Genomic DNA, 20,888 nt, shown 5'->3' with positions numbered 1-20,888 from the left:
GATGAATTAGTTAGTTATTCTAATAAATAAATTAGTTAGTTAATTTAGTGGCCAAATGTTTACTAGCGCTTCAACTATCTAGAAGTGTAGCGCTTCAACTATCGTCACCCAAGAAGTGGAAGGTCTCAGTTACCTAAAATTTCTCTAATCAAAAATTGTTCATCACCCACAAGGGGCGGAAGATCGCTTAAAACTATTACAAAATTATCGTATCATACAGATATCAAAACTGGCCATGATTAACGGGCTCACATGTCGATTACATTTATATGTTCCGCTCTACCTCCATTGTATAAAAATAAATTTTAAATACTATAATATCTCTAGTATTCACTACAGATCTCAATTGTCCAGCCCGCTGAAGCTGGCTCGAAAGGAGCAGCGTTAGCATCTCAAAGACACGAAGTGACAAGTGACAAGAAGGGGCAGGTGAAAATCAACAGAAAGACACTCGAACAAGAGGTTCTCTTACACGGGACGTCGGCCGCCCGCAGGGTAGAGGAAGAGAAGGGAAATGTAAGGAATCCTACCTACATAATACCTTAATGTACGGAATCCTACCTACATAATAACTTAATGTAAGGAATCCTTCCTGCATAATACCTTAATGTAAGGAATCCTACCTACATAATAACTTAACCCCACAACTGAAGCCCGCTGTCAGACACCGCGAGCTCAGCGGTGGGGCGCTCAGGAACAATTCCCCTAGGAGCGCGAAATCCCATAGGACTTCTGATGAGCAAAGACACACGTCAGAAGTCCTCCCTGAGGGGTAGATGAATTAGATGACGCATGATACTCATGGTAGTATTTTTTTGCATGAAAACTATCAACTACCCAGTAGCATTCATGAGAGGGTAGGTGAAATTTTAAAGATACCTATATTGGGCCTTTTTGGAACTATATTTCAAGGCATACGATGGAAAATGATTGTCAGAAACGTATCCGCTAGCCATCCATGGTGGTCCTATTGAGTTTTCGAGTCGTTAGATCAAATGACAAATTTTTTCATGCTACATGTGGCTTTTAACACGCTTTTAACCGGCCGTTGTACAGTTAAAGTGTTTCACATTGAAGAGGTTGACTGGACTTTTTATGACGGGGTTCGGAGATGATGGCTTTAATAGTAATGAGATTTTCAAATTTCAGGGATAATAGTAATCGAACCTGTGGAAATAATATAAGTAATATGTCTAGCATGTAACAACCTATTGTCTAACTAACTTATTAGATATCTAGGAATCATTGGTACGTTGCTTGTTCATGTATTATTGACTTACATGTCGACTCAGAATATAGACGTTTCGTGTTTGTTGTTTCCAACCGCCATCTAAATCCTAATCAAACGTTTCTGACTTGCTCAGAAACTTGGGTGCCGAGGAAAATACTACGTGCTATTGAATATTGGTGTTTTTCACTTACGAATTGCGTGGAATTTGTTGTTGATTATACCTAGTCGGCAAGTGGAACTATTTTTCTGTTATTAATTTTAAATTGTTCTAGTATTAACTTGACGTACAATATGTCGCGGAAGAGAAAAATTGTTCAAGAAGCTCCTTCCAGTTCCATCCTAAAATTTGATGAAGATTTGGTAAGTTAAGATATACAGAAAAACTGAATCTGTTTGATTATGATTAGGCTATTTGATTTACGAGTGAATGTAGCTAGTAGCTATACGTGGTAACGTGTGTGCCGTTTCAATTTGGATAAGATTGTATCATTTGTATTAAAATTGTACGTGACATAACATTGAAAGATCATATCATAATGCTGTAATGCCCTAAAGGCTAAAGTAATTTCTAGGTACCTTTTATTAACCACTAATTCGAATCTAGTATAAATTTGGAATAGGTCCTATTTATTCAGCATAAATTTCAAAAAATCTTGTGTAAAACAATTGTTTTATGGGTGATTTTAAAAAATGACAATGAAAAATTAGTCTTTTTTATACAGGTAGTCCACTTTTTACTAGAGAAATGAACAAATGGGCAAAACTGCTAAAGGTAGTACGTGTCTCTTATACACATCTAGATGTGTATAAGAGACAGCCTGAAATTACGGTATGCANGGCAAACATTGAAATATCCAGAAATTAAAATTTCAAAAACAATTTTGAAAATGTAAGAAGTAGGCCTATTATACAAAATATTTATTTGTATGTATTTTTGCAAATTTTGCTTGTTGAAGTTTTAAATTGCACTTGAAGAATTCATTAAATGCGGTCAGTACAAAAATTTTTCTTTATAATTAAAATTCTGTTTACGCAAATGAAAAATTAGAAACATAACAATTTAATTTAATTAAATTTAATCAAGTTTCCTGAAATAAATAATTATATATTGATACTTCCACCTTTTGAAAAAATGCGGAAAGAGCGTCAATTCCATTGTCCGAGTCAAAACCTTCATTTAAATGCTCATATTTTAATTTATGGACTTTGCAGCTGTGGACTTTGCTGTGTGTGGACTTTGCAGCAGTGACTTATTACCTCCAAAAACTTGTTATGAACAAGCATGCTTATCCTTACAATAGAAATCCTGTATATTAACTGTTTCAATGGAGGCTTTGTGGAAGGTATGAGAGGAAACAGACATCATTTATTACTGAGCTGTCAGTCCACAATGGGCTGCATGATGAAGGCAAGCTGAATGAAGGGCAAAGAATAATCCGCAGCCAGTGGTCAGCTTAGTACAATTAGTTATAGCCAACCACTGGCCATTCCTTGGCCACCTGCAAGCCGCCCATTACCGCAAAAAAAAAAGGCTGGCTAGGATATCAAATTATGAAGACTAAAGGTTCAAGGGTAGCAACTGGCCTAGATAGGGGACAATCTAGGATTTCACAGGATGGTTGCAATTATCTCGCTCTCAGACTTGGCCGCATTTTTACTACATGCCAGCATTAAGCTTGTCTAACTAATTAGAGTTCTTGAATTTCATGTTTCTGACAGGATTGGAAAATTTTATATTCAATTTCTATTGATGACTTCATAAGCTTTTTCTGCAATTCTTTGCTCAATCTATTCTTTAATCCATGCTTTTTTTCTGTACACTCTAGACAATTTCTGATAACACTTGTTATATTTTGCAGGACTTGCTTGGCATTTTGGATGAAGATGATGATGAGGAAGAGGACAGGTTGCAGCAGAAGAGCTTCACAAAACTTGGCTTGCATGGCTTGGATGATGGACCTGACACCTCTGACCCCTACTACTATGAAGATAAAGATAATCTACACAAAGAAGTTGCCTTCTACAAGAGCAGTAAAAAACAAACTAAATCTAAAAATTCTACTGAAATTAAGACTACAAAGAAGAAAGATAAGAAAGGAAAATCAAAATCTGTTCCTGACTCAGTGGAGGAAGACAAAATTGAAGATGCAAACAAAAGTGATAATGATAAGAAAGACGATGATGTTGATGATAGTGATGATGATGAACATGCATCAGAATCAAGTGATGATGAAGATATTTTTTCTAGTGATGGATTAGATGATGAGAGTGATAATTCAGATGAAGATAGTGATGAGAAAGACAGTGACGATGAAGATGAAGGATATGCAGAGAAGCCATCTGATGATGGTGACAGTTCTGCTGTTGCTGAAGAAATAATCACGGATGGTGTAAGAGCAAGCAAGCAGCTGCCGGATGAGTATGCGGATAATGATTCATCAGATGAAGAAGAGATCATGAACACTATTGGTTAGTGAGCATAAAATACTTTGGTGTTGCAGATAACATTCCACTGAGTGTTGTGGCGAGTGTGATGACACCTTGGTGTTGCAGATAATATTCCACTGAATGGTGTGGTGAATGTGATAACACTTTTGTGTTGCAGGCAACGTTCCCACTGAGTGGTATGATGAGTGTGATCACATTGGGTTTGATCACACTGGGCAGAAGATCTACAAGCCTGACAGAGGTGATGGCCTTGATGCTTTCCTCAGAAGAATTGAAGACCCAAACTACATGTGAGTTGATGAATCCATCTCATCGTTGTGATTTTTGCTATGTTATAGTTAAATGCTTTAAAATTTTATATCTGGTTTGATGTTGGCATAAAGTGATTATGTTCTGACTTCAAATAAACTCTTTTTTCATTGCTGGACCCACAAAAGGGAGGGATTAGATGCCACGTTATGAGAAGAGTTGAACAAAGTCAAATTGAAAGAAAACTAAAATATATTTATTGGCTGAAATATCTAGTGTGAATCTATCAGTAGACAGTTAAAACATGAGCCTCATAATGACAAAAATATGCCAAGTTATATAAGAATGTTGTAATGTACAGGGTGTCCATGCCCTTATTAAAGCATCTGAAAAAAAATCCTTGGTACCTGGAGAAATGGCTGCACTTTAGGAAGTGGAGAACATTGTATTGTTTGGATTAATTTTATTAAAAGGCCACATTTAGCTATTTATTGAATATGAAAAATCTGAGTTCTTTCATTTTAAAACCCCCAGCTCTTGCAACTGAGTGGTTCTTGTGCTGTGTCTCCCAAAGTTCTTGTATCCGCCGTAAATGAGAGAGTATTTGATTTGTAGGCGTACGGTTGTGGATCGGCTGACTGGCCAAGACGTGGTGCTGGTGGATGATGACCTGGAACTTATCCAGCGGCTGGTGAAGGCGCAGGTCCCCAGCGCTCAGTACAATCTTTACGAGCCTTTCATGGACCTCTACTCACACGAGGTCATGGAGACGCCGCTGTCTGGCAGACCTGAGCACAAGAGAAGCTTCCTGCCCTCCAGGGTGAGATCAGAGTTCATTATAATCATTCAGCAGGGACTGTATATTTTCTTGTGTACATTTTTCCTGCCCTCAAGAGTGAGGTCTAATACTAATCAATCATTTGTGACTCAATCTTTTCTTGTTTATATTTTAGATTTGACTCATATTTTTACCTTCATTTGACTCCTAAAAGTAAGGACTAATTACTATCAACCCTCCAGAGTTTAAACTACCACCCTTCCCCCCAGAGTAGCACTAACTACTACCCACCCTCCAGAGTAGCACTAACTACCACCCACCCTCCAGAGTAGCACTAACTACTACCCACCCTCCAGAGTAGCACTAACTACCACCCACCCTCCAGAGTAGCACTAACTACCACCCGTCCTCCAGAGTAGCACTAACTACCACCCACCTTCCAGAGTAGCACTAACTACTACTCACCTTCCAGAGTTTCCAGAGTGAGCGTGAGAAAATCTCGCGGATGGTCCACAACATCAAGCAGAATTTGATCCACAAGCACCAGCGGCCTAAGCGGTACCAGGCCTACGACCTGTGGAAGAGCGACCACATCCCTGTGCCCATGAGAAGACGCCTCAACCCCAAGTACAAGGCCCCGCCCTGCAAGCTACCAAGTACGTTGCTATTTTCACATAGTTATTATCTTGTATATAACATACTCTAATAGTACTAAAGATAGCGAATGTCATTTTTTATGATTATTGCAGACTCAATGTGATATTGTGCTGATTCATCAATCTTGGTTACATTTGCATATTTAACACGTTGACTCCGAAGTGGTACATATGCGTACCACGAAATGTATTTCTCCAGGACGTAGTGGTACCTACATTATTCAGGTTGCCTAAAATCGGCCAAATCCGAGAACAAAAAAAGCCAAAAAAGGCCGATAACTCTATATATACTAGTTTATTTGTAGGTTCCGCTATAAAAATTCCATTTATTTTCTATTTGCAGTATTTAAAATTTAATTAGGAAGTACTCCTGTCATAAATTTTAGCCGGCCAGCGCAATTGAGAAAAACTAAATCACGGAATTTGTCCGAAAAAAATGACCGTCTGGCAACCCTGTAAAAACAGTACAAAAAATGAAATAATAGTACAAGATGAAGCAATCGGAGTCAAAGTGTTAAATATGAAGGAAGTTGAAGTCTGAATAATGATGCATGAGTAAATTTTGAATCGAATTTGTGCTCTGATGTAAAGGTAAAAAGTGGAAGACAAAATAAGTAAAGTGTTCCAAATATTCCTGTGGTACCTGAAGAGCTTCTCTCATTTCTGAAGATAAATTGCTGTCAAGTCTACTGAAACTATCAAGAATTGGTGAAGGATCAATCAATGATTCAAAACTTGCACCTCGGCATTTTTTAGCCCACTCAGCATGTAATTTTGTATGCATAGACACAAAGTTTCACATTATATTATTACGGTTGTAGCTATTCTGGTAATATCATAATCCTATCATAGCAAACGTTTGAATTTATTTTTTTTCCTATTGAATTATGGTTCTAGCTTCAACCCACGCTTGCCCATTCTGGTTGCTATATGTAAAGCCATCCATCATTTATTGATAATTGATTGTAAAGCACAATTTATTTTGTAAAATAGCATCTCATACCATTCATTGATTATATTATGTTCGTATAAATATTCAAAAATAACAAGTTTCTTTTCCCGCAGCGAACAGTAACTCGTACAACCCACCTCCGGAGTTCCTGCCCACCAAGTTCCAGCTCGACTGGATCAAAAGCAAACATGTGCGCCAGCGCGCCGAGATCTGGGCCAGACTGCCTAAGAAGTACAACTCCCTGCGCCTTGTGCCCAACCACAGGACCTATGTCATGGTCAGACCCTATCCTATCTTAATGCATGGTCATTCATATTGCCTACCTTTCATAAGAATAACTAAGCAGTTTCTTAGTAATAACTAAAATTAAAAGTTCATGCGTAGTCTTCTTAGCCACACTATCTTTGCTAAGAGGCTTTATATTCACTTCTTATTCATGATCAGTTTTATATGACACTTTATCGCTGTCATCTTCTCTATCTATGCTATGATCTCAATCTTAATGTGACCGTACAGCTCTTTTAATTACACGTAGCGGCCGATTTCTCGTCTGTAATTGGAGGGTTTAGCTTAAAAAGCCGTTAGTTACTGGCTGACAACGTTACAAACTTTTAATTATTTTTCTAGTTCGGCCTCTGCTTGCTATTAGTATATTCTACGCATTCTTGGCTTTGTCAAAGTCTAGGTCGTTGCGCAACAAGACATTCCATCTCATGTTCAGAATTTTCACTGCCGCTATACTCATGTATTTTTCTTGCACTTCCGTCTCATAAAATAAGTGACAATTAGCTAGAGGCCGGCGAACAAACGTTCTTCCTGAGCTTTCTGCGTTTGAATTGAACTCCCTCATTAATCTCTCGTCACATTTTATTGATTTATCTTGTACCTTTACCGTACGCATCATTTGAATTCGACATCTCGGGAAACTAATAATGAAATACATTTCTCTATAGTTAATCCACTGCTGCTCCTGCTCTCCCCTCGAAATTAGTGTCTCCTCATTATACAAGCATACATGTATTTTCTTGGCTTGTAGTTGTTGAACGTCTTGTTCATGCGTATTATGTGAAGGCTTCGTTGATGGTATGATTCTGTTTGGATTGTGATGAATTGTTGCCTTGTTCCAGGACGTGTTCAACAGATGTCTGGACCTCTACATGTCATCTAGGTTCGCGTACAAGAAAATTATTGGCACTTCAAAGGTTAGTTGGAGTGTTTTATTGCTATATTTATTGAGTATTGATACTTCTGTTACTGTTAGCTCGTAGTCGCCGTGTGAATTCCAACGCAGCACCAGCTCATTAGGCTTGATGTTAATATAACCAGCACCCTGTGCCTGACCTGACCTGGTCCTTATATTAATGTCGCCATGTGTCGTTGCCGCCAGCACCTGTTGTCTGATCTGCCTCGGCCCTTATATCAATGTCGCCATGTGTTGTTGTCGCCAGGACCTGTTGCCGGACCTGCCTCGCCCCCGAGATCTGCGCCCGTTCCCCACCCGCGAGGCCCTGCAGTTCTTGGGCCACAAGTCGGTGGTGCGCGCGCTGGCTGTGCATCCTCTGGGCAAGATACTCGCCACGGGATCTGATGACCACACCGTCAAAAGTGAGCTGCCTTGTCTTGTGTGCAGTCATTTTTTCATTATTTGTGTAACATTTCTTACGCATTATTGGTGTGTTATCTTTTGTATATCCTTGGTGTAGTAATGTCTCGTATATATTATTGTTGAAACTCTTGCTTCCATATTGCTTGATACCTCGTATTGGCACTCAGCTCCTAGTCTCCTACGCATTCACATCACAAGTCCACAATCATAGATTGTAGTTGATTTGTTTATTTTGGCAATGTAGAACTATTCAGAGCCTTCAAGTGATAAAAATTAAAAATTACTACCATTTCCCGCAAACATTTACAGTCTGGGAAATATCGAGCGGACGCTGCATCCGCACCCTGGACGTCGGTGATGCCGTCACGTGCCTGCAGTGGAACCCCAACAGCCGCGTGCTGGTGCTGGCGGTGTGCGTGGGCAGCTGCGTGGTGATGATCAACCCTGAGAGCTACCTCACCGAGGCTGCTGTCGTCACCAGGACCAACGCTCTCTTCATGGTGCCGCCAGAGCAGGGCGACTATGAAGGTATCTATTGTTCTTATGATTGTTATTAGTTGTATTATTCTAAGAAGAGATTATCATGACGTGTTATTAGTTTAATTATTCTAAGAAGAGATTATCATGACGTGTTATTTGTTTAATTATTCTAAGAAGAGATTATTATGACGTCTAGTATAATCTTCAAGGGCACGTTACATTTTGAGGGAATTGATAAACTTTTTAAGTCGGGACAAAAATAAAGATATAATAATAATATACGTTTAATTATTACTTTTTAAAGACAACACTTCCAAAGAATCCAGTATCTCCAATCTTACAGATGTACAATGAATTTCTCATCTAATTTCCGAAAGTTAAAAAAATTTACTTTTCAATTTTTTTAATATATATAAATTTTTTAATATAAAAATTTTTCAAAATTATTTATTCTGTTAATTGATTCATGCATTGCCTCTGATTTCACACGAGTGTGCAAAATTTCAGATCAATTAGACAGGTAAAAGTGTGTCAAATATCAGTTATAAGATTTGTAGCTGACAAAATTATTTTTTCAATTTCTTTAATATTGGAAAAAAAAATTTTTTCCTTTTTTAAAATCATTTATTTTGACATTTGAGTCATGCATTGTCTCCAACTTTACACAAGTGTGCAAAATTTCAGATCGATAGCATAAGTAGAAGTGTATTAAATTTCGATTACAAGATTTGTAGCAGACAGACAGAGTGACAGACAGACAAACAAACAAACAGACAAGAAGTGAAGTTAAAGAGAAGTGTTGTAATAATAAAAATAGAATGAACTGACGAAACACTACTGCTAACTAATAGGTGTTTTTCTCAATCGCTACGAAACCTTCACTAATATACTACTGTACTACTGCTACTTACACTAGCACCTAACTATTTACCCCCGCAGTGAACAAGAAGGTGCAGCGCGCTGTGACGTGGGCAACTCCCTCCAGCGACGAGCGCCAGATGGGCTACAGGGTCGTTCTCAAGCACCTCTGCCCCGTGCAGCAGGTTAGCGTATTTCATATTATACTATTTCATAATATTATAGTATGTCATAATATTGTATTATTTTTTGATATTGTAGTATTTCGCAATATTATAGCATTTCATAAGACTTAGTATTCCGTAAGTCATAATATTATCATTAGCTCACTGTAGTGCAGTGAAAGCAGCACCGAGATGACGAGCGAGCCGATTGAGTCTTGCCGCACTCAGTTTATTTTTCAGTTAGGCTAGTGGGCGGCGCTCAGTAGCCGTCTAGAGTGAGGCTTTCAGCATGGCCTTGGGATGGTGTCTCTAAGCGAATTTGGATACTTGTTACCTTGGTCATCATCAAGGTTATCATTATTGTAATTCCAGGTTTTCTCTATACAACTGGGCCAGAATAAAATGAATGAGACATTGAGCGGGAGAAGGAGAATTATGTTATATTGGTGCCCTGCTTGTTTATGGCTGTTGCATCCTTTAGTCCTACTGAAAACTGATCAATGTCATCGATTGTGTCAGATGTGGTATTATAAAGTACTTGTTTATGCTGGTAACGTCACCTGAATCTTATGTTAATTAGAAATTTCTGCCACTTTTTACGGGCTACTAAACTGACAATAATTATTATTAATATATTCCCTATATTAAAATATCAATGAATATTAATCGTGAATCTGCTCCACCCCAGATTGTGTGGCACCCACAAGGCGATTACTTCGCGACCTTACAGCGAGAGGCCAAGTCTTCATCGGTGATCATCCATCAGCTGTCCCGCCACCGATCCCAAATCCCGTTCTCTAAATCTGCCATCAAAGTCACGGCCATGTCCTTCCACCCCAAGAAGGCCTATTTTTATATTTGCGTGAGTAGCCTCGATACTCATGTCACTCTAGCGCCGCAGTAGCAACACTGCTCAGCGTCTCGCAAGGACAACAAATATTAAATCATATCGGTATATCCACCACATGGTTCTGTTGAATCTTGTTTGTCATGCGGTCTGTATTTATTTAGATCGGTTTGTATTACAATCGATGTCGGAAAAAGCAGTACATAATTGTTGTTTGCAGTGCCAAGGTAGAGTGCGGGTGTATTCACTCCTGCAGAAGAAGCTCATTCGCCTCATCCGGACGTCATCCTCGTCTGAATGGATATCATCCATTGCAGTGCATCCTTCCGGTGAACACTTCATCATCGGGTCCCATGGCAAACGCCTCACATGGTGAGTGTCGTCATCATCAGTCCTAACGTATTGTGGTAATTTTATGATTATTTTCATCACTCGCCTAATTAAAAATTCGATGTGACGATGTCGTGACATCTCGTGAAACAGTTCACTGCACTGGACGTGATCACCACAGCGCACCGCCTCTTGACCACATGCTACACAACAATGCATACCTAGCCTATCATCAAGAAATACCCTCCTCATTGACACTGAGCGACACTGCCGACACATTAAACTGATGTGACAAAACCCCACTGACCCCAAGCTCCTGTGCCTAAATGCAAGTCTTGGATCACAGAAGATACGAGATGTTTTTGCCGTAGCTTGAAACCTGACCTGAAACGCAAAATTGTCGTTTTTGCGAAGCGCTAGAAAACCATATACTACTATTACTACTACTCAATTGCGTAGCATCATTTCTTTCAAGACATTTAGTATAGCTATTGCGAGGTTCTCTTTCAGAGAAGCTGCAGGAATGGAAGTCCCGTCAAATAGAAGTAAGGCACTACGTATACTAAATATCTTTGCTATTCATAGTATTCATCATTTATCGCGCGTTTCCGTTACGAATGACTTTACTCGAACCGACCAAGTCAGACGAAGCTTTTTACTGCATTTTCTCATTTATGAAAAAAGGCGCTTTTCTGCTCGCCATGTCCGTCCGTCTGTCTGTCCGCCCATGACTTCACGTTTTCGTCGACGAGAAAATTTGCTCTCTGTCACTCACTGCAGTGAGTACGGAGTTATATTTTTTTTGTGGCCTCAGGCCGGTGTCTGTAGACATCGACGAATGGTAGGTGCTAGATGACGCGGTGAGCACTAGATCCTATGCTATACTCTAGATACCACGCTATAAACCATGTCTGCAAGTACTTCACCAAGTCCCCCGTGCCCCCAGGTACGAGATGGAAGCCACCAACAGGCCCTACACGCTGCGGTACCATCACGGCGCCGTCAGGAGCGTCGCGTACCACAACAAATATCCCCTCATGGCGTCTGCTGCTGACGACGGCAGGGTCATCGTCGCGCACGCCATGGTCTATAAGTATGTTTCTACTTATTCTTTTAACAATATTTTAATTTTATCGTTGAGTTGCAGATTTTTCATTGTTAGAGCTCACGCGAGTAACACTTGGATTCTTTGTGCGAATTTTGTTCAGTTGGAAGCCTCTCTTTTCATGCACTTATGACAGAATAAATGTGTTATTGAGTGATAATTATAATTAATAGACTGCTCTTGTACTCAGTATGAAATATGTAAAGCTTTGATAAAGGTAAATTATAAATCTTGCTTCTTCAGCGACTGGATCAAGGACCCGTTAATCGTACCCGTGAAGGAGCTCCGCAGCCACGCCTTCCTAGATGGGGTGTGCGTGCTGCAGCTGTGCTGGCATCCCTGCAACCCCGTGCTGTTCACGGCTGGTGCTGACGGAACCGTCAGGCTCTGGCAGTAATGCTGATCGTGTCAACTTGTTGAAGAATAACGCCCCAATAATGTCGTAGGAAATTTCAAAAGAGTAGACGAGAATGTTTGTATGAACGTAAACTGGTTTTATTCCTGTGTTTCACCTTCAAAAATTCGTCATTGCAACGTTGTCTTCTGAAGTGTTCATCCCTGGTGCGACTATCCTCGGGCATGCAGCCTCTCGACTCTCTAGTAGAGCATCGGGGCCGTGATGGTAAACAGTGACAGCAACGACATTGATTCATAAGCCACTCGCCCAATCCACAAGTAAATTTCTCATTGACAAGGGAGCTGGACCTTTCTTCCGTCTAGGTTTCCTATGATCACCATTTATACTATACATTGTACAGCGTCGAACTTTTGTATAGAATGCATTTTTCACAACTTCGTTATTGCACATAACCTGCATATTGACACGCGGCACAAAATATTCACCAACCACTTTTAATCACAGAACTGAGCTGAGGAACGCATAAGTGTTCGTTGGTGCAAGACCTGCACGAGCCCAAAAAAGGAAATGCAGAGGACCATGAAAACTTCTTTTTTGAATTATTTTTATATTTTAGTATTTTTCGTTCTCTACAGCTCGACAAAATTTATTCAAAGTTCCATAAATGCTCTAATTAGACAAAGTTGACAAACGGTAACATCGTTCACTATTACTCTAGCGGTTAATTGCAGTAACTGGGTTACTTAACGGACTTGCAGCAATGCTCCCCAGAATTACCAACGTAAGTGGGGGAACGCAGCTCCATAACGCATGCAAAGAGTTCTTAGGTTACCGAGTACGACCCGTGCCTCAGAAAGCTGAGTCAGATGTGCCAACGCAGCAATGGCCTGCAAAATTACAGTAATTCTGGTGTGATTTCAGAGCAAATCATTGACACAAGGGGTAAAATGAACTGTATGCCCTCAACCTCGAGCTAATTTTCAGCAACGTCTCGCTTAAAGCTAATTTTGGTTCAATAGGTCGATTTCCAGCAAACTAACCATATTGCTACTTCTAACCAAAATGTAATCGATTTTAATCACAGACTTTGATTTCGCATTTGCAGTTCTGCAGAAAAGTGAAAGTAATACTAGAGAATGCAATACACGCCTTAGAATAGGTTTGAATGGGGCTGAGACTCCTGGAACAATGTTCAGTTAGAACTGCTTTAAATCCGCAATCAATTGAGCGTTCACAAACGTTAATGACAAAGGCCAATAACTCGAGATTACCGCGACCAGCACTCATACAATTGGATCAAAGGAGTAAGTTAGTTTGTCTGCTCACAGTTGGCATAGTAGACTTGAGTTCAATTTCAGACGCGTTAAAGGCTCTTCACGCGCAAATTACTCCATAAACCAATGTCGAGACGAATATTTTGGATATATTCAGAATTAGTTTCCAAACAGTCGTCATACAACCACGAAGAAATGCATCAACGCCAAAGGAGCTGTATTATCGAGTAGCCTTACACAGAATCTGAAGCTTTCAAAAGCAACATCACTCGAGTGCACGGAAAATAATGTGCACAAAAACCATGGGAAATGAAAAATAAGTAAAAGCTTTCGCCTTGTTTGATGGTTAACATATTATATTCATATCTTAATTAGCGTCTACATCAACCAGACTTTAGCAGTTAAGCTTCATACATTTAAGTCTAATTATGTAATATGACCGCGCTTCTACGAGCAGAAACTAACAATTCATTACAATACGTACTTCATTTACAACCGATCATCTTCGTTAACTTTGTCTAAGATATTTAGCTTAATTCCTGGGGTCTGTTGGCCACAAAGGTCACGCTGGCATGCAAGATAATCGACTGACGCACACACGTGACAAACCATCCCGTCATCAGCCGAGTAGATAAAGCTAGGTTTGGGCACCTTTTCATAACCAATGTTTTAATTAAACACGATTAAAGTGAGGTAATTCACCGCTATAAACGCAACTTAAAGTAAATGCAAGAGATCAAGAGCAGGACAATTTCCATAGAATGCAAGTTCAGAGGAATAAGCAGCGCAGCCTCTTCCCAGCCAAGTTTCTACCAGCAACTTCCGCTCGCCTCCTTGATATTAATGGATCAAGTCTAGCGGGTAAGTCGTACCCGTTGATGGAATTGGTCCCGCTGGTACATGTATTTCCTACAAAATATCCTAGCTAGAGCATGAGCAGCAAACCATGCAATATGTGAACCTAGTATATTAAAAAGCATAAGCCCACATACCCAAACGCAGATAAAGCGTTATTACGAGCTGGATTATAAACAAATTATATAGGAAATTGAATCAACAGCACGTGGTGACTCGAGACGACAGCACAACATACGCACCACTGAACAGGCGTGCTCCATCCAGTTTAGAATTATTGGCCTTAAATGTTCAAATTAATAATAAATTTGATCTAATGAATAATTTCATGAGGTACTTCAAGGAGATAAATAGCATCTTGCTGAACAAAAGTGTGTCGGAATAGTCGCACGTAAATATTATCATTCATTCACAGTTCCAACAGCAATCAATGAGCTGAGGTACAGATCAGGTACACGTGAGGGCAACGAGCGTCGCGTCGATGACTTGTACAGCATGGGCGTGTTCACAGCATGTGTCTCCAGTGGCCCTGCAATAAGAGGAATGTCACTAGTGATGGGTTCGGTCCTGAGAAAGCTCCGCAATGCACAGTCCTAATGAAACGCCAAGAGCTTGCATACTCTTTACAAAAGAAAATAAAAATATAGAACAATAAATTGAATTTGCATTTCACATCATAGCAGATATAGTAATATTTTTTACTTCAACAGATATTAAAGGATTTCACCTGATGATACGGGAAAGTCTGATATACCCACTGATGACAACCTCCACTTAACATGACTAAAGCTTGAGATATGCAGATGGATGAGATGTAGAAAGCCCAATTTATGAAAATCATCTTCTAAGACGTATCCATTCCAACCCTATTTTATCATGAAACCTTACTACCTCAACATGAAACCTTACTACCTTAGCGTGAAACCTTACTACCTCTCAACATGAAACCTTACTACCTCAACATGAAACCTTACTACCTCAATATGAAACCTCACTACCTCAACATGAAACCTTACTACCTCAACATGAAACCTTACTTAAGATTAAAGTAGAAAATAATTTTTCGGCAGCTACTGATCTCTGTTTGCTTTCATTCTCTTGGTCTTTTGTATTTCAGTTAAAATATTTTACATCTAAAACGAAAAACGTGGGGCGCATCTTCATTTAGGCATGCCTTAATTTCAATTTTGAATTCAATCACTATTTCTAATTATATCAGTAATACACTTATCAAATGTTCAATGAACCATCATATTCATCATATCAAGTAATCACCAAACAATTAAATACATATGCGCCCCACGTTTTTCGTTTTAGATGTTGTAAAATATTTTAACTGAAATACAAAAGACCAAGAGAATGAAAGCAAACAGAGATCAGTAGCTGCCGAAAAATTATTTTCTACTTTTGAGTCCACATGAAAAACGTGGTCTTTAAAAATTTTTTTTATGCATTTTATTATCATGAAACCTTAGTACCTCAACATGAAACCTTACTACCTTAGCGTGAAACCTTACTACCTCAACATGAAACCTTACTTAAGATGTCACAACTAAAAATAAAGCATTAGACCCCAGTAATATGCAGTAACGCAAGGTTTAGTATATATTTGCTCAAAAGCTCCTAAATATTTTTAGCACCAAGCTTTAATACACAAGTAAACATGCATAAAGTTATGCCAGATGGTAATGTAATAATAACTTGTTCCTCACGCTCTCGCCACCAAGACAACGTAAGCAAGGTCCAACTTTGGGAGGTGAGCGCACTACTCCAGCAGCAGCACCACAAGATGCAGCAGTTGTGACAGGTTGTTTGGGGCAGATGCCATCCAAAGGTTCCCCACTGATGGGGTATTTCTTGCAGTGACTTGTGGACAATGACATCACCTGCACAAAGTAGTTCCTTAGCAATTTTGGACAACATTTAGAATAGAACATATGGAGATAATAGTACATATGCACCTATGAGTAACATGTAGGGACAAATATACCATCACAATGAGTTCACTATAAAATGATTTTCTGGGCGTTGAGGGTGGCAACTGCATAGCAGGGGCCATAATAAGAGAAAAAGTCAAGTTATCACAACTACCTAAGCAAATTAATGAAGTTTTTTTTTTAATCTAAACCCATCAATCAGACAAGAAATTGGCAGCTTTGTGTACACAAGTAAGTTATGATGGTATGGCTGCAGGTCATCAAAGAAGCAGCAAACTATCACAGGATAACTACGTAGTCATGATATGCCTATGATTTCATTATAAGATAATTCTATCAATTTCATTTGTTTTTCAAAGTTATACATACAAATATTCCAGAGAGAGAATACTTTTGACAAGAAATTCATTATTTGTGGCCATAACATAGATTCTTGGCTAAAAAATAATATTCTAGAGGTCTTCACATTGCACTCACTCCATGGCTGAGAAATTCTCGCTGTAGATTATCCTGTATGACGTCTGCTGCTATAAGAGGCTCGCACATGCGATGGCGCTTCTGGAAAATGTATTTCAGCATTGAGGAACAGTAAGAAGTAACCATGAATTTTCCTGCTTGAACAATAAATCCAGTTTGAATTTGAACACTCATTAAATTTTAAATGCATATGGTAGACAGCATAGGATATAGGAAATTCAATATCAAGGATTAAGATTGAAACTGAAAACTCGATGCAAGACAATTCAGTTCTTGTGGTATAGAACAGTTACGGGTAAATATTGAATGATCTTATCCCATTTCCCACAACGTTTAAGTATCTTTTAGAAAAACATCAGTCAACAAAATTTGCAACATTTAGAGATTAGAACAATTGTTCATATCGAATAATAAAAAGCAAGTATAAAACTTCAAAATCTAAGCAATTTTTCAAACTTACAAAACCTTGACACTCATCCTCGGTGTTAAGTTTCCTCTTCCTTTGAAGATCAAACAATGAGGATTCTATCAGTTTCATTATGTCCAGTTGATGAGAGCTTTGAGCTTTGTCACAATTCTGTTATCAGAAAAATCTTCTGAAAACAATTTATATAATATATACAACTTTACCTGAAACAATAAAAGAAATTGTCAAGTCGGGGATGAGTATTTTTGTATATATACAGAGCCTAGGTTGCATTTGTGATTTTGCGTAATCTTGTACATGTTTCTGTACATGTTAAACTATTGTTAATGAACTAGTACTTCTTATCAGTCATTTAGAACCACCAGGATGGTCAGAGTGCTCCGGCTCCAGTGCTCCATCCTGGTCCAGCTCCAAGAGCGGGACCCCCCCCCTTATCAGTTCGGCTTAAGGAAGAGAGGGGCGTGTGTGTAAAGGCCCTCCAAGAGTGCTTTTTGTTATTTGTTAAGGATGTGGAACTTATTTTGTTAAGAAAGTGACCATTACTTGGGTGCTGGAATGCTCTAATGCACTCGTCCAGGCCATCACTAGGAGCATGCTGATGCTTCCGAAATCCTACTCGTGTCAGAGCCTGTGGCTAACCCGCGCCAATCAAAGCAGGTCAGTTCCTACTTCAGTACTTCTGGCCACTGCGCTCTTCAATTACATAGGTACATTGTACATGGTCATTTAGAAGTCATTTAAAACACCCCCTTGGGCATTGGGCCATATGGCATTGGCATGGTGCCATTCTAGATGCATTCTTAATTACCATCAACTTATGGAATTTAGTAGTGCACCCACAACCCAAACAGGAGTGCACTCTCAAAGTTGCACTGCGCACGGCTTGGCTGACAGCTTGCAGCTTGACAGCTGAGCAAGTGCAAGTGACTATGTCTGATGGTGGTCATGTACCTCCTAGCCCCTACCATCTGTTCATTAAGATCAGAGGAAAAAAAATTTTTTGTGCACATACCTATATTAACCAGCATTTTTAGAATTCCAACCTGCCTGGAGGGTTAAATATATATTTTTTGTGTCTCTTTCTCTTCACAGTAGTGAGTACTGAGTATGTCTACTGTCTGATCTGAGTATACTGAATGTATGTATGTGCACAAACTAGGTATGCTAAAATGTAAACAATGCTGGCAAAATGGCAGACAGCCACTTTCTGCATAGGCGCATGAAATGTATTTAATTTTGAAGGCCCTGCCCAAGTGTTAGCTTAATTTGATTGACTTGTGTTTGGAAACAAACTAAAAAGACTTGAACTATGACAGCACCATCTTGTTTTTTGAGAAGTGTCTATCAATTACTTGCTTAGCTGGGATGTGCAAGGGGAAACATTTATGCTGAAAATAAACCTTGATTTCATATTTTGAAATTAATGAGAGATAATTTATCAAGATTACAGTTTTTAGCTCATGCTCTCAAAATTTCAGATCTCTGAAGCTATTCCAAAAGTGATTTCTACCATTCTGGAAATGCATGGTACTCAGCTGGTAGTACTGCAGTTCATGTTCAGTTGATCAGATCATTTTTATCATTATTTTAGTTTCACCATCATTTCCCCATAATTTACCAAACATTTTCCCATAATTTTTTTTCATTTTCCCATCATTTATCCTTATTCCTTAATTTTTCCAACATTTTCCTTATCACTTACCTAGCATTTTTCCATCATTTTCTCCTTATTTTCCTATAATTTTATCAGAATTTTCTCATAATTTCCTATTATTACCTATCATATCATTCATCAGTCATTTAGAGTAAATGCACCATATTCTGACATTGTGGGTAATTCCGATACTTCTCAACTTTTTCCTTTATATTAAGCTTTGTCTTAGTTCCACGCATGCGTAGATGGTTGAAATAGTGACGTCATACTATTGCATGCCAGATTTCTGCAAAGCACTAGGTCTGGCGGGAAAATGTTAAGATCCTCAGAGCAAAAGTCCACGTCACCCAATTAGAACATCGAAAAATGTGTCAAAAATGACAATTGACCTTGCTCTACCAAATAGTGATAAACTGTTTGTGTAGAAAGAATATTATGGTTTGAAACTTTTAAATAAGTCTGTGAATATATTATGAATCCTTTAAGTATACTTGTATTTGCTGACTTTAAGTGATAAATTAATATATGATTAAGTTACGAGACAGTTTTAGACACATAAAAACTAATTCAGATACAGCTCAGAATTAGACACACACAGCTTGTTCCGAGCTGTGTTGTATTCGAATATGGCGTCAGAACTACAAATTACGGTTTTGAAGTGCTCTGTCTGCAGGTGCAAGTCTACGGAGTACGGACATCACACAGCGCATTTCAGTGACGTCGGAATAAGTCTCACAATATGCCGCATTTAGTCACACACAGCATCGGAATTCAGAAATTTTGTAGATTTGAATTCTAAAGGCTTTGAAATAAATATGGCAACAGTTTGTGATGTTTCATCAATGCTGGCGCATATTGTGGTGTTTTGAGAGTGACTTAAAGCAATCAGAACTCAAGTTGTGCATACAGTGATCTTTTTATAGCCATTCATTTCTTGCTACGTCCTTAAAGTTTCGGAATATGGTGTGTTTACCCTATCATTTTTGTATTTGTCATTTATTCATCATTTTTGTACACTTTCCATATCATTTATCTATCAAAATGGACTTTATTCTGTTCACTTCTACCATTCTACCTTTTGGTAGATTTATACTCTTTCAAATCTATCAGTCACACCCACTTTTCCCAATTCCCACCCTCCTGCAGACTGCAGTCAAAATCTCAACCGAAATGTTTTAAATAATGCAGAATGGACAGCCATTAGCCAACAACAACAGCTTTCTAAATTCTAATTGTAGGCTACTAAAAACTTTGAAATTGGCTTATAGTAGGAAACCTAGATAGGGTAAACGTGGTATATTCCAACACTTTAAGGATGTAGCAAAAAATGAATGGCTATAAAATTACACCGTACATGCAACTCGAGTTCGGTTTGCTTTACGTCACTCTCAAAACACCGCACTACGCACCAGCAACAATGAAACGTCACAAAATGTTGCCATATTTATTTAAAAGCCTTTAGAATGCAAACCTACCAAATTTATATATTCCGACACTGTGTGTGACTAAATTTGGCATTTTATGAGACTAATTCTGGTATATTCCAACACTTTAAGGATGTAGCAAAAAATGAATGGCTATAAAAAATACACCGTACGTGCAACTCAAGTTCCGTTTGCTTTACGTCTCTCTCAAAACACCGCACTACGCACCAGCAACAATGAAACATCACAAAATGTTGCCATATTTATTTAAAAGCCTTTAGAATGCAAACCTACCAAATCCATATATTCCGACACTGTGTGTGACTAAATTTGGCATTTGGTGAGACTAATTCCAGCGGCGCTTCAAACTCTACTGATTTGTAATGCCGACACTCTTTTGTTCGAATTATGATTGCTGTGCGAGCTGTATTGGAATAAGACACAGCTTGGAATTAGAACACTATTGAATATTGAACACTACCTACTTAATTAGGCTTTTAATTAAAAGCTATTGAGCTTTTAATTAAGAAAATTTCAATTTTTGCACACAGCTTGGAACAAGTTTAGTGTTTCTAATTCCAAGCTGTGTTAGAATTAGTTTCTGTGTCTATAACCATCTCTTAACTTAATCATCTATTAATTTTTTACCACTTGAAATCAGCATATACAAGTATACTTAAAGGATTCCTAATATATTCACAGTCTCACAGACGTATTTAAAAGTCTCAAAACATAATATTCTTTCTACACAATCAGTTTTTCACTATTTGGTAGAGCA

General features: G+C 38.6%; 2 protein-coding genes across 3 annotated transcripts; one reads left to right on the top strand and one right to left on the bottom strand.

Annotated features, from left to right (window-relative positions):
• The first annotated feature begins 1,337 nt into the window (after nt 1–1,337).
• LOC108671581 (ribosome biogenesis protein BOP1 homolog) lies at nt 1,338–12,193 on the top strand. The gene is made up of 14 exons (XM_018159141.2): nt 1,338–1,591; nt 3,091–3,700; nt 3,837–3,969; nt 4,544–4,748; nt 5,188–5,362; nt 6,428–6,591; nt 7,442–7,516; nt 7,763–7,919; nt 8,230–8,448; nt 9,340–9,443; nt 10,111–10,284; nt 10,490–10,641; nt 11,546–11,692; nt 11,948–12,193. Exons 1-14 carry the CDS (start codon nt 1,523–1,525, stop codon nt 12,099–12,101), a joined length of 2,538 nt encoding a protein of 845 aa, XP_018014630.1. The 5' UTR covers nt 1,338–1,522; the 3' UTR covers nt 12,102–12,193.
• A 1,466-nt stretch (nt 12,194–13,659) lies between these two features.
• LOC108671580 lies at nt 13,660–17,236 on the bottom strand. 2 transcript variants are annotated; one of them, XM_047883085.1, is made up of 4 exons: nt 17,066–17,236; nt 16,606–16,686; nt 15,893–16,077; nt 13,660–14,720 (listed from the first exon to the last, which is right to left on the bottom strand). In XM_047883085.1, exons 1-4 carry the CDS (start codon nt 17,141–17,143, stop codon nt 14,639–14,641), a joined length of 426 nt encoding a protein of 141 aa, XP_047739041.1. In that variant the 5' UTR covers nt 17,144–17,236; the 3' UTR covers nt 13,660–14,638. The 2 variants fall into 2 exon arrangements, with proteins under 2 accessions (XP_047739041.1, XP_018014629.1); XM_018159140.2 differs by having other exon boundaries at nt 15,904–16,077.
• Between the last annotated feature and the right edge of the window lie 3,652 nt (nt 17,237–20,888).

This window comes from Hyalella azteca, unplaced genomic scaffold, assembly GCF_000764305.2.
Source record: "Hyalella azteca isolate HAZT.00-mixed unplaced genomic scaffold, Hazt_2.0.2 contig11981, whole genome shotgun sequence".
NCBI classification, from domain to species: domain Eukaryota; kingdom Metazoa; phylum Arthropoda; class Malacostraca; order Amphipoda; family Hyalellidae; genus Hyalella; species Hyalella azteca.
The sequence above is the reverse complement of the archived record's forward strand: the minus strand, read 5'-3'. Positions and strand labels throughout refer to the sequence as shown.

Coding starts and splice junctions, on each gene's coding strand:
- LOC108671581 (XM_018159141.2), top strand. CDS start 1,523: ATGTCGCGGAAGAGAAAAATTGTTCAAGAAGCTCCTTCCAGTTCCATC. Junction 5,363..6,427: donor CCCGCCCTGCAAGCTACCAA/GTACGTTGCTAT, acceptor CTTTTCCCGCAG/CGAACAGTAACTCGTACAAC. Junction 11,693..11,947: donor GCGCACGCCATGGTCTATAA/GTATGTTTCTAC, acceptor TTGCTTCTTCAG/CGACTGGATCAAGGACCCGT.
- LOC108671580 (XM_047883085.1), bottom strand. CDS start 17,143: ATGAAACTGATAGAATCCTCATTGTTTGATCTTCAAAGGAAGAGGAAA. Junction 16,687..17,065: donor AGGATGAGTGTCAAGGTTTT/GTAAGTTTGAAA, acceptor TACATTTTCCAG/AAGCGCCATCGCATGTGCGA. Junction 16,078..16,605: donor GAGAATTTCTCAGCCATGGA/GTGAGTGCAATG, acceptor TACTTTGTGCAG/GTGATGTCATTGTCCACAAG.